The following is a 16,185-nucleotide window of genomic DNA, read 5'->3' on the forward strand; positions in this document are numbered from 1 at the left end:
GTGAAATACACTGAAATATTCATTCTTTAATAATACTGACTCATATATTTTAACTCTTCCTATTTATTTAAAAATCCCCTCTTCCTTATTTAAATAAATAAAATAAAATAAATTTAAGTCAAGAAAGTGAAAAATTTTACTTTATATTTGTCAATTATATTCTTATTTAACTGCATATTCTAAATTTGTAAAAAGAAGTTCAACATTTCATTACAAATTTGATTTCTTCTCTGGCAGGAATGTTCTTCAGTGATTTTAAAGATGATAATTACTTTAATTAAACATCTCCCACACGCAGTATTCATAAATTCTCTTTAATCTTAGAACTTAAATTCCTCTTCACATTTTTTACTCTTTACTACTCATATAAAACCTCTAACCTTTCCTCATTAAATTATCACCAACTTTACAATGTTTAAAATTAATCATATTTTATAATCATGTTCATATTTTTCTTTAATTATAATATAGTTGATATTTATGTGCAAATGAGAATAAGAATAACTAAAATTAACTTATAAAATTATAAATAACTTACAATATAAAAAAAATTAAAAAAACTGTAATCTGCAAGTAAAATAAAGATTCATTCTGTGCCTGTCACAGATGCAGACAAATTAAACAGTATTCTTTCTACATCCAATCCCTATTGTTACTGTTCACTTTAATACACAGACATGTCACACCATCCCTCCATTTATATCAAATCATATAAAATTAAAATGTCAACTATAATGTATATAATAAAATACTCTCCAACTAATATTATAATTTACTGTATCTCTTATGCAAATATATGATAAATAACTTTGATTAAAAATGAGCAATTAAAATTTTAGTCATAATAAGAAATATTAGATTTAAAAAAATGACACTTTCAAACAATTAAGCTTAGATGTTTCTAATTCATATTTACCATGAAACATGATTCTGATTTGCCACACATATTTATATAACTCTCAAACCAGCTATACCTTAATGAATAGGGTACAAACCAGCTGTGACTGTAATTGTCCAATTTAAAATGTTAGATAATAAACATATGAAGTATTTCAAACAAGCAGTTTTAATGCATCAGTGAAATCATTTTATATGACTATGATTTAAATCTAAGATGTTATCACTAAATTTTTACAATCTAGCTATTCACTTTTAACTTACAGCATTTAATGGAAACCGTGGAAGTGATGTTGCAGAAGGTGATGAAGGTGTAGGAGGTTTCAATTCACTATTTGCAATCGCCTGTTGTAGTTGTTCAAATTTAGGACCTCGTAGATATCGTTCCAAACATAGACTAACAGTCTGCCCAGTGGCACGTAGTACTTCCACAGCTTGATGATTTGTATAACCTTGCAATGATTGGCCATCCACCTAAAGATGAACAGAAAGTTGTTATTCTCTACACTACTTTAAAAAAATGTTCAATGTACATCTTACTAATGGACCAAACTAGTTCAATTTTGTTGAAATAACAAGCCTTGCTGCACAAAAATATTCAATTTAAAAACTGATTCAAAGATGTGATTTGAAAAAACCATCTGAACAGACTGAATATCTGAGGTTTCTAATTTAATACAATACCATTACTGATGGCATTACTGATTACAGTGTAGCACAGATCATTTGAGTTCGAGAAAATCATTTAAAAAAAACCTTAAATAATCCTAATGTATTTTCATAATTGTTTAAAGAAAATTGAATAAGATTCAAACCCCTTTATTATTGTTAATTGCCAGAAAAATCTATGGAAGTTTTACCATTGGAAACCACTAACCACTTAGTACGTAATTATTTTTTAATTAAAATAATCCATAAAATTATCATCCTGTACAAAAATGTTAAGTAATATTCTGGCATATACTATTAGATCCTTAACTACTAATAATTGATACTCAGTAAATTACCAAATTATAACATTGATACAATCAATGTAACTTCATTTCAGTATGTCAGAAATGAATTGACCACAAAATACATAATACCTCAACACAACAATTTTTTACAGCCTATGTTTTACAGAAATATACAAGTTTAAATTACTTTAATTATAAATTGTTAACAATGTAATAAAATTATGCTATATAAATTTATATATTAAACAATGTAATTTCCAGCTGAATATGAAATGTGAATATAATTTAAGTGACGTCAACACACTATTCTTAAACAGATTGACTTCCTTTTTTTCACATACTGATTTTGAACACATTTTCCTTCAAATCTTACTGCTTATCTGTACATTATAATTCCTATCATAATTTAAAAAAATTATTTCATTTTATTCCTATAAAAAATATTAAAACAGAATAAGTTTAAACATCTTTTCTAAACAAAAATAATGCTGTATTTATTACATTAAGAAATGGTATAATTTCCTAATGGAAATTTCTAACTACAGATTTTAAAAAATAATTTTAGAAATAACATTTTTAGTAATGATTATAAAAAAAAAAAAAATAATAATAATAGTTATTTAATTATTAATGTTTTAATGAATTGATATTTTGAATTTCATTATATTTATTAGCCTAATTTTCATGGCACTTCCAGGATGAACACACAGAAAGTGATGCCCAAGAAGTCAACCTACTGATTCATAACAGAAAGGCAACATAAAATAATTAAACTCTAAAAAAAAGTACACGCAAAAAACCTAAAAGTATATTAGTTCCCTCCAGGTAGGCATCTTCAATTTTAATATTAATCCATGTTTACAAGTTATTATAAAAGTATATTTGAACAAAATATGTATCAGTAACAAAGGTAAATTATTATTATTATTATTATTATTATAAATGTTCTATTGTATAACAAAATGAAATACTTTAAATAAAATTGCAAAAATTAAAAATTTATAAATATTTTTTTTTTAATTAAGAAAATTGAAATTGTCAAATTTAAATTTAATATAGCAAGTGCAACCACATAGAATATAGCAGTAAAAGTATTCTAAAGCAAAAGTAAACATGTATCTAATGAAAAATGAAAAGCATGTAACACTGAATGATGAAGTAAACAAAATGAATTCATGGGAACTGCAAATTTAATCAGCCATAGACAAGATTAAGAATACAATTATTGTTTTATTATATATTATAACAAAAATGCTATTTTACTATATATATAAATATTTTGTTACTATTAAATCTATTTAATTAACATCTAAATAGCTTTATTTCAAGACAATTATACAGAATACATTTAACTTAAAATAATAAACAAACTCACTTCAACAATACGATCATTAACTTGTATCTTCTTACAAAGATCTGCAGCACTACCTTCACTAATGCTTTTCACAAATATACCAGATAATTCCTCTAAAAAAAAAAAAAAAATTGTTAATAATTACCTTAAAAAATTATGAGATTTTTAAATAAGAATAAGAGGGAATACTAACTGGAAATACTTGTAATATAAAAAAATTAAGAAAACTGTGAGCTTGGGATTTATCTACAATTCTACCAACTTCCATACCTTTCATGTTATCTATCAACTTTCATTCAGAAGGTTCTGAGTCCAAATTTCTGCTTGACCTGGTATTTCATGCTACACCAAAAAATCTCTTATTACAAAAAAAATATGATATACTGTAAACAGGCGTTAACCAGAAGATGCCAATGTAAATACAATAACTTATTACAAAAAAGTAAAAAGATGATTACTATTTGTGAAAAGAATGAACTATGTGAAGGGTTAACCATCATTACAATTGAACCAATGATTGAAATACAGGTAAATTTCCTTGCATATTTCTGATATGTCAACAATTACTAAATATATTTCTTTGTTTATGAATTTTAAGTAATAAAAATTGCTTCATTCCCAGTATACTAATTAATAATATGATTGTGACTTGAAAAAACTGTGATGTGAGAAACTTTTAAATAGTAAGCAATTTCTAAATATACACTATGAATGAAATCTAATAAAAAGATTGATTTTATTTTTGTATGATAGTTAAAATTTGCAATTGAAGATAGGTGATAAGGTTGCATATACTGAAATATTTGTACTGACTGAATGCGATATATATCAACCCATTCTGAAATTTTGAGGTTAGCTGATGTTATTTCTTACACAGAATCAGAAAACTGTTTTGAACCATCTTCGAACGATATAGGCTGAGTTAGAAGAAAATTTTCTATCAATCTATCCATAGCACTCCTTTGGCAGGTGTCAGTTTTGATAAAGTATTCATAATTAGTAAAGAATACTCACAAAAACTTTAACAAAGAAAACAAAACAATATTTTCAAAGAAACTGGAAAACATTCTGTACTGATAAAAATTTTTAAGCGCATTTGTGTGTGTTTGAGGGAAGCAAACATGCTTGAATCAAAGAGACAATACAGTGAAAATATTATACACAGCCAAGTGTTAATATGTGATAATGTAGCAGTACATTTAAAAAATGGTCTGCTATTTTTAGAAATTGGCAGGCAGAGAATGAACTGCATGAGCACTGATGGAGAACTTCTACAACTGGTGGGAACACTGTCATTCAACACATACATTTAGAGCAGATGAGTTACCTTTGTATGAGAAGTTTGGAAAACTTAACACCAGGAAAGAGAACGCAAGAACAATTATTATTAATACTATCTTTAGAATTAAAAATTTGTGTGATGGACTATTTATAGCTAAGAAAAATACATTAGTACACACTTGGAAGTGTCATTAACTTGTAGTACAAGCTGGAAAGAAATTCCTTTGTCATATATCATAGCAAAATAAGAAAGATGCTAATGTGTGCTTGTATGCACACATAAAAGTTGATGGAATGAACTCTTCAAAATAAAAAAAATGAAAATCAGATCATCAGATTAGAGAATTATGCCTTCAACTAGAACTCTTAAGGAGCACTGCCCTTCAAACCACTACAAACCATGTTAAGATCCAGAAAAAATGTAAATGCCAGAATCCAGTTTACTGGATTCTACAATTCTATCGTAGCTACCTTCAAAATCTAAATAAAAATGTTATTCCTACTGATATTTTGAATTAATTTACAATTAAAACACCAAATATCTGACAAATCCTGTAAAACTATCTTAAGTTTCTTCAGAGTTACTACTAAAAAAGTCAACTGATAAAACTCTTACCTTTTTCACATACATAACCAGCAATTGTAATTCCCAGACCGTGACTGTCTTTTTTCAATTCAACAGTGAACTTATCCATTTCAGGTAACTGTGTTTGAGGTGGGATCATATCCATAGTAAGGAGAGGAAGTGAGGGAGTTGCAGGAAGAGTTGGGCGGACAACATCAACAATTAAACTGGAGTCATGTCCCTGAAAAGAAACCCACCAACATTATCAGTAATTTTTAAAAAATAATTATTCTAAGTTCTTGATTATTTTATTATTTGAATTACATGTTAAAAAGCACCAACTTACATACATGGTTTTTAATTAAAATGAAAAAATCATTAGTTTTAACCAGAAAAAATACAATATATAATATTATTTTAGATTAGAGAAATAACTTAAATTGTCACAACCTTTCCTTGGCTTTATCATAGTGATTGTTGTTTTTTTTTTTATAACTATTACATCTCTGATAAAGAGTATGTTACATTGCTTTGGCAATGTATTAGATAACAGCATATTCATTATAAAACTCATTATAAAAATATTTGAAAAAAAAATAATGTAAAAATAGCAACATCTCTAAAGTTCACTTCAGATGTATTTCATTTTTATAAACATAATTCAATGAAGTGGACTGAATGAACAGAATTATTTTCTGATCTAAAAATTATTTTCTTGTAGTTATTCTGTGCCACAATAACTTCTTTCTGAGTTTAATGCTACCTTTTTAAGGTCTCATGTGGGTACACAATAGCACACAGGTTCACAATCTTCCCATTTTCATATCCATATAAAGCCACCTATATCCTATCACAATGCATTCTGCTGATACTGTAATACTGGAAAGAGTATGACATTAACAGAATACTGTCATCAATAATACCAATTCAATTACATTATTTCTCAAAAAAAACTAATATAGTCCAATATTTAGAAGAACTTCACTTAATATATTTGACTGAAATAAAATCCCTTACACAAAAAATGCAATTAGGATTCTGAATGTTATTTTAATTCTTTATTAAAAAAAGACCCTACAAGTTAACTAAAAAGTAAAGATATATATATATTTATATATAAAAGAAAACAGTACTCTATTACAAGATGGTTAAAGGACAATATTAAAAATAAAAAAAAGATAAATAAATAATATTACGAGTATATAATTAAAAACTTACGTGTCTTTCTCTATCAGAATCATGTGCACTAAATATGAAAGGATTTTCATATGAATCAATAATTGGAGTGTTTGGATTGTAGGTCACTTCTGGGTATCCATTTTGCACCAAATGACGATCAAGTTCATCAGGATCAGCAAGTATCTTAGTAGGTACAATGGGAGCGTGGGAACCAAGTGCTTGATAGTCTGGTGATGTAGGCTCAACAGGGCGGGCGACAACCAATCGTACATGACTGCCAGACTGACGAAGAACTGAAGCGACTTGTTCAGATCCCATTCCACGCAAATTAACTTCTCCAATCTGTAGGATGTGATCACCGCTTTGCAGTCTGCCATCCTATAAAATTCAGTCATATTTGAATATCTTAATTTCAAGAGACTGAAAAATAAATAATCACTGATTAAATCAATAACTCAAATATTACAATCACTGAAGTTTATTAAATTTTATCAAATTGTACATCATAATAAAAAAAGTGCATAATGTAATATTTAAAATAATTCAAAAGTATCAAGTACTGTCTGAATGGAAAATATACTTAAAATGCGGCTTCTCAATTTTAATTCTAGGATGAACACAGTCAGACCCTGTCTTTCCCAACCTATAAAGAAATTTATGTAGGGCAAAACATAAAAGAAATTTATATAGGAAAACCATAATAAATTTGATAGTATTCTGCATACAATTTGTTTATATTTATTAATTTTTCTAGTCTTCTGCCTGGCAGAAGGTTCCTTACATCAGTACTATTTTCATCCATTTCTATACCAAGCCTACTCTTTTGTTCCCTTGTAGTTTCCGGTCATTATATCATCCTTCTTCCTCACTTCCTTTCTTCTTCTACTGACTTTTCCAATGCAATTATTAAGATACCACTTGCTCTAAACAGATGTTCTAATCAATTTCCTTTCTTTTTTTGTACTTTACAAATAAGTGCTGTTTCTTTTTTTAATCTTCTTCATTACTTCCTCATTCCTCACTTTATCTATCTTACTACCTCCAAATCTACATTCATAAACCTCAATCCAGTCCCTTCCCCTTCCTAACCATTCGTTGTTCACTTCTATATAACAAGACACTCCATACATAGTATTTTGTAAACTCTTAACTTTACGTCAGGACTTTTAACAGTAACTTCCTCTTTTTATTGAAGGCTTCCTTTTCATTACAATCTTTCCTTTTATTTGGAATGGAATGGAATGCAAAGTTAGCAGCGGGAGTTTATTACTCCCTACTTTATCGCAGAACCTGGACAGAGTCCCTTGCTGCTGGATGATTCTAATCGGGCTTGGTTTTTAAAAGGGTTACTTTTAATATCGGATCTAATTTTTCAAGTTTTGTCTATTATTATTTTAGTGAATTTAAGACGGATTTAATTGCATTCCAATCCGTTGTTAAACCAGCATTATCGAACCCATTTCATGGGCCGACCGCGGAAGGCTAGGCTTATAAAGCCTGTCCTCCCGACGTAACTCCCCTTCAGACCGTCCACTGAAGTCCTTTCGGTGCTAACTCTTAATAGGCTAGCAGGAATACGCCACAACGGGGCACTAGCTATAAGGAGGGAGCAATGCGTCCCCTTTTCCGGAGGAGTCGCAATTGCTGGGTTATTTTGTCTTACTGTAAGTTTTTTAAAAAGGAGAGGTTGTGTAGAAGCTCTTCATCCGCTTCTGGTATGGCTGCCTCTTTTATTTTCATTGCACTCTTCCAGTTCTCTTCATAGTCCTCAAGTATCTGTAAATTATTTTTACCTTCTCAATTCTTTCTTCACTAGCCTAACCAGTAAATCTACTTTGTTGTGTTTACTTCTATAAATTTAGTTTTTCCTACATTTGTTTTCACTTTTTCATGCCGTCCTCTGAACTTTTAATAACTTTTGTAGCACATATATGTTCATCAGCTAGAATTACCATTTCAGAAACCTTATGCAATTTATTTTTCACTCTCCTATACTTATTCCTTCTTCTCTTTCTTCTAATACATTCATCATATCTTCAATGTAAATGCTGCACTGTATCAGTGAGAGGCAGCATAACTTGAGCCAGACCCACTCAGTCAGTCATAGTCTTACTCTCATTGCTGCTGTTTGCCTCATATATAACTCTTTAATTAACTTTACTACATAATGTTTTTTATCTCTACTATTTACAAAACTTTGAAGTGAACAAGCCTAATTTCAGTAAAAAATTTAAAATTTGTTTTTATTAGCTTTGGGTGGTTTATTATTTATGTCTCCCAATTATAACCTACAGCAATTCATTACATCATACTGTCACTATTCTTTGCCTTTGCCTCTGAACTATGATCCCATTCAGTCATAATAGTTATTACTAGTAGTTATTAGTACAAAACCCAGCCTCATATATAATTCATCCAATTGCCTCATATAAAATTCTTTAATTAACCTTCTTTCCTTCCTAACTTTTTCTCTAAGAATCTCCATCATATTCTCCCACTCAACTATAAAATGCTTCCCAAATAGTTCATTTCTATGAACTATTTCCATTTCATGTAATACTGCATTTTCACAATATGTAAGCAAGTCAGAATGATCACCACATTATAAATATTGATAGATAGCCACTTCACTTATCAAAAAGTTACGTTTGAGCTTATTTATACTTAACTTTTAGGTTTAGGTTCTTATTTAATCTTCCCTACTTTAAAATAATCCTAAGCTTCATCTTTTTTCCTTGCATGACAAATATAAACAGATACAACTTCTAATCAGTTCTCTCATCTGTGAATTTGTTTGATCCTGTTTGCTTTTTTTTTTATTTAGTGTAACAAAATGAGTGCATTCCTTTTGTTTTGTTTGCCCCCACCTATACTTCCATAGATTTAATTTTTCACATCCAATCTGTGCTCCAAGATCAGATAAATATTAACAGGAGACAGCACACTTTTCACAGTTATATGCTTATAACTAGGAAAAAAATTATGATAATCAATGATGTAAAACTATCATTGAAGTACCATATGGATCAGAAGGCTTAGATATTAAATTATCATCAAATAATTAGATACTAAAGTTCAATTAAATTTATAGATCCCTTGGTTAAGCAGAGTTAAAATTAGAAAACATAATTAATTCTGGGAATATAACTTCATGAATATGCATGTGAACACGAGAAGTACGAAACAGTTAAATATTTAATCAAGAGTTGGTCATTACATCTGTCTCAAGGGACATTATGTTAAACAGTGGGCAATAATGTGGATTTAACAATATTGCAATAACAATTCATAATTAATCACTTATAATCACTGTTTTTATCTAATGAAATAGTTTCAAATTAATTTGATAACTATTAAATTTTTAAAGAATTTTTTCAAAAATCTTACCCTGTCGGCTACACCACCAGGTAAGATTGTTTTTACAACGACACCAGTGCTACGACCTCCGATGATGCCGAATCCAAGACCAGACCCATCATTGATAAGGTCTATCACCTCAACCTGAGCCCATTCTGTGTTCAACTGTAAGAATACATAAACTAATTATAGTACAACAATCAAATTCAAAAAATATTTGTTCTTTATTGATATTAATTCATAATTAAAACTAGAGCTTCATTTGAAAAGATTTTTTAATTTTAAATGGTTTATTACAATCAAGTTTGGTTACTTCATCAAGACTGCACTGTTTGGGACTACAGTGAATTTCTACTAAAAACAAAAGAAAGAAAAAACAAGCTCTTTTACTAGAATGGTTAAGCTTCCTGTGAATGGTTGTAACTTTTCATTCACTAAAAAAAAATTCACAAACATGATAACCGGTACTACTGCTTTGCTATGTACTCTTTTCTTTATAAAAAAGCTATTTTCACTATAAAATTTTCATAACTGACACATTCACATGCTTTTACTCTTTTTCACATCACGCAAAATGAAATTGCCATTTTTATTCTTCTCAGACAACAAGTAGGTGTACTATTATTTTTCTACATTTCATCAGATAGCACAAACTACAATCACATACTTTATTCTTTTCTTATCAAGGAAAATGAAACCGTCAGTTTTATTCTTCTGAGAGCGCAAGTAGGTGTAAGTTTCATCTATATTTCATTAGAAGGCACAAGTTATCAGGGTTCAGAAAACTGGGCTACGTATCAAAAGGTTATTGTAAAAAAACTGTTTAATAAATTATGTATATAAATATAATAATGAAAATGAATAATAATTATTAATCACAACCCCCCAAAAAAAAAAATTTATAGTGAAATAGTATTAGTGGATTCACTAATACTTTTTTTTTTGGTGGGGGACAGTGAAGATTTTATCACTGCCCCCCCAAAAAAAATTAATTGAAATGAGGCCCAAAAAACAATTGTTTGTCCTAAATACCAATAAAAAAAGAATAATATAAAAGAAATGGTAAATAATATAAACCCTGAACAAACACTTAGTGTGAACGTATCCCTTAAAAACAACTATTTGCCCCAAATTCGAAAAAAAATGATATACAAAGAAACTGTAACTATTTTCTACTCTCAAACTTCTCTAAAATACTATTTTTTGCTTCAAACGCAGAGAAAAAATGTTTAATAAATTAAGTCATGCAAAAACTAAAAAAAAATATAAAAATTCACTCATCTCATCACAGGATTTTAATTACAAAATCATAAATAGCAAAATAATGCTACTTTATATAAATGTTGTTCTTAACAATTGAGTAGCTAACAAGAAAAGACAGTATTTGACAGATGAGCGTAGAAAAAATCCTACTCCAAGTGAATTTTTCCATTTTTTTTCCTAGTTTTTGTAGGACTTAATTTATTAATATCTTTTCTCTGCATTTGAAGCAAATAAATAATAGTGCTTTAGAGAAGTTTGAGAGAAGCAAATAATATTCAGTTTTATTGTATAACAATGTTTTTCAGATTTAGGACAAACAATTGTTTTTCAGGGATAACTTCACACTACGTTTGTCAAGAGTTTATATTATTCACTATTTCCCTTATATTTTTTTTTTGGAGGTGATAAGGAGATTCACTAACACTTTTAGATATGAATTTATATTATACAAATTAAAAAAATATTTATGTGTCATATTGTCTTGATATCAGCAAACAATGACGATGATGTTAATTATCAAAATTATAATTTGGATATTACTTCTAAATGCAATTTAAGTAATTTAACAGATATCAGTAAAACGTTATGTGTTGCTATAAAAAATTAAAAAACTTGCACTTGGAACATGGTATTCCAACCAGAAAAAGTAATCGCGAGTCAACATGAGGTGTTGTTCATACTTACATGCTGTCACTAAACACCCTAATGTAGCCTGTGCACATTATAATTACTTATTTTTTTAAATAATCAAATATTTTGAAATTTTAGGTAAGTAACCATCAAAACATTCTATATAAAATTCAAATCTCCCTTCTCTTAAAGTTGATTTCAAAAACAAATTTTTCTTGATTATCTTTCTAATTTCTGAATTTTTACATATTAGATGTACTAAATAAATAATACTTTAAAAGTGGGAAAATACTAAAGTATGGGGGAAAAAATGTGTAGCACTTTCACTTTTGTTTTTTAGGCAAGAGGTATTTGCTTTTTCTAGCACAAAATTTAATTTATATTACCTAATGATGTCCACATAAAATCAATTTATTAGCTATGAATGCTGATAAATAAGAGACTTTATCAAAATAACTGAAGGTAAACTACCATGATTAGCTTTTTTTTTTATTATGCAAGTAGAATTGACTGGCATAACTTATTTTTATACAAACCCTGTTATATATGAAGGGTTTAACCAGAATAAGAATTTTTCATTTCAGGCCTGTTTTGATAACATAAAATAACTAGTAAAAACACTTAAGTAGATGAAAAATAAATATTAGACTTTAATCTGATACTTACAACCATATCGGATCCAGCTTTAGATGTATCTGAGAGGCCAGATGGGGAGCGATCTCGGGTACGGACAGGAGCTGTTGGTGGTGATGAGGGTGGGGAAGGGGCACTTCGGGCTACAACAAGCTCAACCAGTCCTCTGGCCTTCTGAAGGATGTTAATAGCCTGCTGGTGTGATATAGCACAATCCAGTGGTTGGCCATCTATTGCTAGGATCTGGTCCCCTTCGTGTAAACGTCCATCTCTGAAAAAAAAAAGAATTAAAAACAAAAATCTTTTAAGAAATACACAGTTAACCCTAGAAATGGTATGATGATTTCATCAACTGTAAATCAGCAGCTAAACTGGTACTGTCATTCTTTACTTTATTTTATGAATTTAATTTAAATCAGTAATAGTTACATATATAGTGTTATGCTTAATTTTAAACAGACAACTATTTGCATTTTGTAAAATCCAATTTTTCCTAAATTTGTAAAGTACAACAGAGCACTTAATCTCTGGTTATGTTGTCCTGAGATTACATTACAGGGTACATCCAATATGAATAGTTTTTCATAATTCTAATTCAGCAATTTAATTTAATTAATTTTAGCGAGTAATTTATTAAATGTATGCCATTTTAAATTAAATTAAGTACATACAGTTGAAGTGATATAGTAACTTCTTAAATACCTTTGAAAAAATAAAACACGAACTCAAAAAACTGGTACATTATACCATATACGATATTCAGATTTAACTCAAAACTCCTACTGAACTTTTAAATAGAATAGCTCTTAATAAGATGAACTCAGTATATTAAAAGATAATATGAAATGAAGTCTGTGTAATTAAAAAACTCTGAATTTTCAATTAATTTGTATAAAATACTGAAGTCTAAATCCTAGGAACATTATTATTATTTTTTAATACATTCTGGTTTCAGAAAATACTTTTAATTACCACTAAAGGCAAAATACTATACTACTTCTGGTATAAATATTTTTAATATCTATATTTATACTATAAAACTGATTTTTTTAATAATCTAAATAAAACTATAAAATAATAATATTTTAATAACTTCAAATATTTAATAATAAATAATTCTGGCAAGCCATGACAAGAATACCAATGCTCAAATTATATTTTTGTAAAAAAAAAAAATTCGAATAATTTTAAAATCAATGCCCAGAGAAATTTCAAAATTATTTTTATGTTCTATTAATGCATTTTTTAAATTATTATTAATAGTCAATAATTTAGGAAATTTTATTGCATACTCCAGAAATAAAAATTCAGTTGAAAATACACACGAAGTTAAGGCATTTCAGGAAACAGTACTATGTTAAGCAGCTTGCCCCTACGATGTTGCAGAGTTATGCAAAACACACATCTCTATAAATACCTCTGTTATGAGTACATTCCAAATAACTAGTTTGATGAGAGAAAAATAAATAGAGCTCAACTCTCCTAACAATACTATTTAAAGCAAAACGAAATATAGTATCTCTCTCACACTTTCTCTCTCTCTCTGATCCCCCCCTCCCGCAATTTGTTTACAATCATACGAGTAAATTACATCTACACAGATAAATATATTATCTGCAATAATGTAAAATGTAAATGTATGAATGTACACCGAAATTATGAACAGTGGTTATAGAAAATATGAATTACATAAAAGTGAGCGTGTAATTAACATTCGCTGACAAGTACCGGGTGAAAAAAAATTTTGTAGGAACCTAAAACCTTAATGATAATACTGAAATGACTACATAAAAAATCTATACATATTATTTTTGTTTTTATAGGTTTAATGAATTACGACTTACCTAAAGTTACAAAGAACAACGGTTTGTTAATTCATTAGATTCTTGCCAATGTGTTTAGCTAAAGTCATGTTCATTAATCGGAAGTGGATATAATAGCAGCAAAAGATGGGTCTCATCCAATCAAGGCTGTTATGAGACAAGAAATAATAAAAATAAATATTCCTATGAGAATTATGTTTGGAATATTTCAAGCTCGTCTCCAAATCGATTAAGAATAATTTTACACCAACTTGACTCGAATATTGTTAGAGCCTATTTCAAAAGATTAATGATTGTAAGAGGGGCTGGTAGAGAATATATTTGTCCAGTACTGAGAAACACATCATAATGGACTCCGATCAATATGCTAATATTAAAGAAAATTTTGATAACCAAATTTTAATGCTTTATGTAAACTGCACTGTTTTGCACATTTGAAGTGTACGTCTATTTTTCACAATGTAGTGCACAAAAATGTTTCGAACATATACAGGTAGTAATAGCGGTTTTTTTTTTTATTTTTATTTTTTACTTACTCTTTTTCATACATCTATTACTCATTATAAATCAGATTTATCGGAATAGATTTCTAAATTTACGTTACTGTATTTAAGAATGTACGCCAAACCGGCGTACAAGTATAAACGTATCACACACTAGTTAAAGGACAAAAATTTATAATAAGAGTGAATTTACGACTGCTGTGACCAGAATAAAAAAGAAAAAAAGATATTTCACCTCAGAAAACTTTAAAAATGAAACACGTTCTTTTTATTAATGCAGGTAGGTACTCTTTTACACACCTTACAAAAGGGCTTACCATGTAAAATAAATTCTTAAATGGAGGACGATAACAGATTCTTTTCATTGTAAAAGAAAACGTAATACTGCTGTAACTTACTAATCTTAGATTGGAGCTTAGAAAAAATATAACAATTTATAATTCAACAGCTGGTAGGAAATAATGTGTTATAATATATATTTTAAATCACATAAGACGAGAAAATATACGTGAAACTAAAACTATTAATTTTACATAGGTATCAAAAAGCATTTAATGTAAAATGTTTCTTCGCGTTACAAAACTCTTAATAATTTGAATTCACGTACCACCACAGTATTTGCAGATCGATAGCCTTCAAATGCAGTGCACCTAGTTATATATACCTCGCGATACCATTTTATATGTAAATAGAACAGTGAAGCATCAAAGATTTGAAGGACGAAATTGGAATGAGGTTTCATGCGAATAAAAACCGGGCGGTATAAATTAAATAGTAACAGAAAAGGATCACACAATCGATGCATTGTGCACTACTAAGGGAGAATATACACCTGTCCGGTTATTTAACGTTCACACGTTCACAATCTCGCTTACTCTCTTTCTCAACTTCTCTTAACTCGATCTAACTCTAACCTTTAAAATACGGGGGAGAAACCGGTAGGTAGGCGGTTGACGCAGAAGAGGTTTCGTATATGATCCCATTAATAGCTTCCATCTTGTCAGCATCCGACAAGTTAGTAAACTGCATTTAGCTTGACATTATTCAAGCACTCGAGTTTAATTCGGGCCGGTCGAGTGTTCCATCAAAGAAGTTACGCTCTCTTACTTATACTCAGCTTCATCAGCACTACTATGACATATTTACAATGTAATCCATCTACCTATATCCAAATTAATTAAAACTGTAATTTATTCATAAACCTTGCTTTAAAATTGTACACTTACCGTACAGCATACGTAACGGAAACGGGAGGAAAAAATATAATTAAAAGTTTTTTAAATTAATATTCACAGTACAAAATATTTTTACACGTGAACAAACTTCACTATATAATAATAGAGAAGAGTAATCAAGGAATTAAATGGAGATATTATTCAGAAGAAACAATCTAAAAAATAAAATAAAAATACTATGATTCTGCACTCGTGTTTTTTTCCAGAAAATAAAAAGGGAAAAGTACTACATATATAGATTTCCTGCTGTACGAATAATTTCATTTATTTTTTTTAAACATACACTTCCACACAGTAGAAAAAACGGGATGAAAATAATTCAAAAGAACATATAGTATAAACATTATAACGCAGTCTCACACGATTGATTAAATTAAATAACTGAATTCGAAACAAAGAAGTTTTACAAAGTATTATTAAAGGAAATATTTAATGGATCATAAAAATGTAAAGCAGGCCATTTTTCAAAGGACAAACATACTACATATAAAACTATAGGGAAGATAGTA

General features: G+C 28.8%; 1 protein-coding gene across 1 annotated transcript in view; it reads right to left on the bottom strand.

Moving 5' to 3' along the window:
- LOC142321587 (multiple PDZ domain protein-like) overlaps positions 1 to 16,185 on the bottom strand; it is a 1,133,813-nt gene that overhangs the window by 797,769 nt on the left and 319,859 nt on the right. Inside the window, exons 7-12 of the mRNA XM_075359801.1 lie at positions 12,149 to 12,386; positions 9,620 to 9,754; positions 6,272 to 6,610; positions 5,105 to 5,294; positions 3,229 to 3,320; positions 1,162 to 1,371 (exon numbers count right to left, since the gene is read on the bottom strand). Of these exons, the coding sequence (XP_075215916.1) occupies positions 1,162 to 1,371; positions 3,229 to 3,320; positions 5,105 to 5,294; positions 6,272 to 6,610; positions 9,620 to 9,754; positions 12,149 to 12,386 (1,204 nt within the window). The remainder of the gene's footprint in view (positions 1 to 1,161; positions 1,372 to 3,228; positions 3,321 to 5,104; positions 5,295 to 6,271; positions 6,611 to 9,619; positions 9,755 to 12,148; positions 12,387 to 16,185) is intronic.

Source organism: Lycorma delicatula, chromosome 3 (assembly GCF_047948215.1).
Source record: "Lycorma delicatula isolate Av1 chromosome 3, ASM4794821v1, whole genome shotgun sequence".
Classification (NCBI taxonomy): domain Eukaryota; kingdom Metazoa; phylum Arthropoda; class Insecta; order Hemiptera; family Fulgoridae; genus Lycorma; species Lycorma delicatula.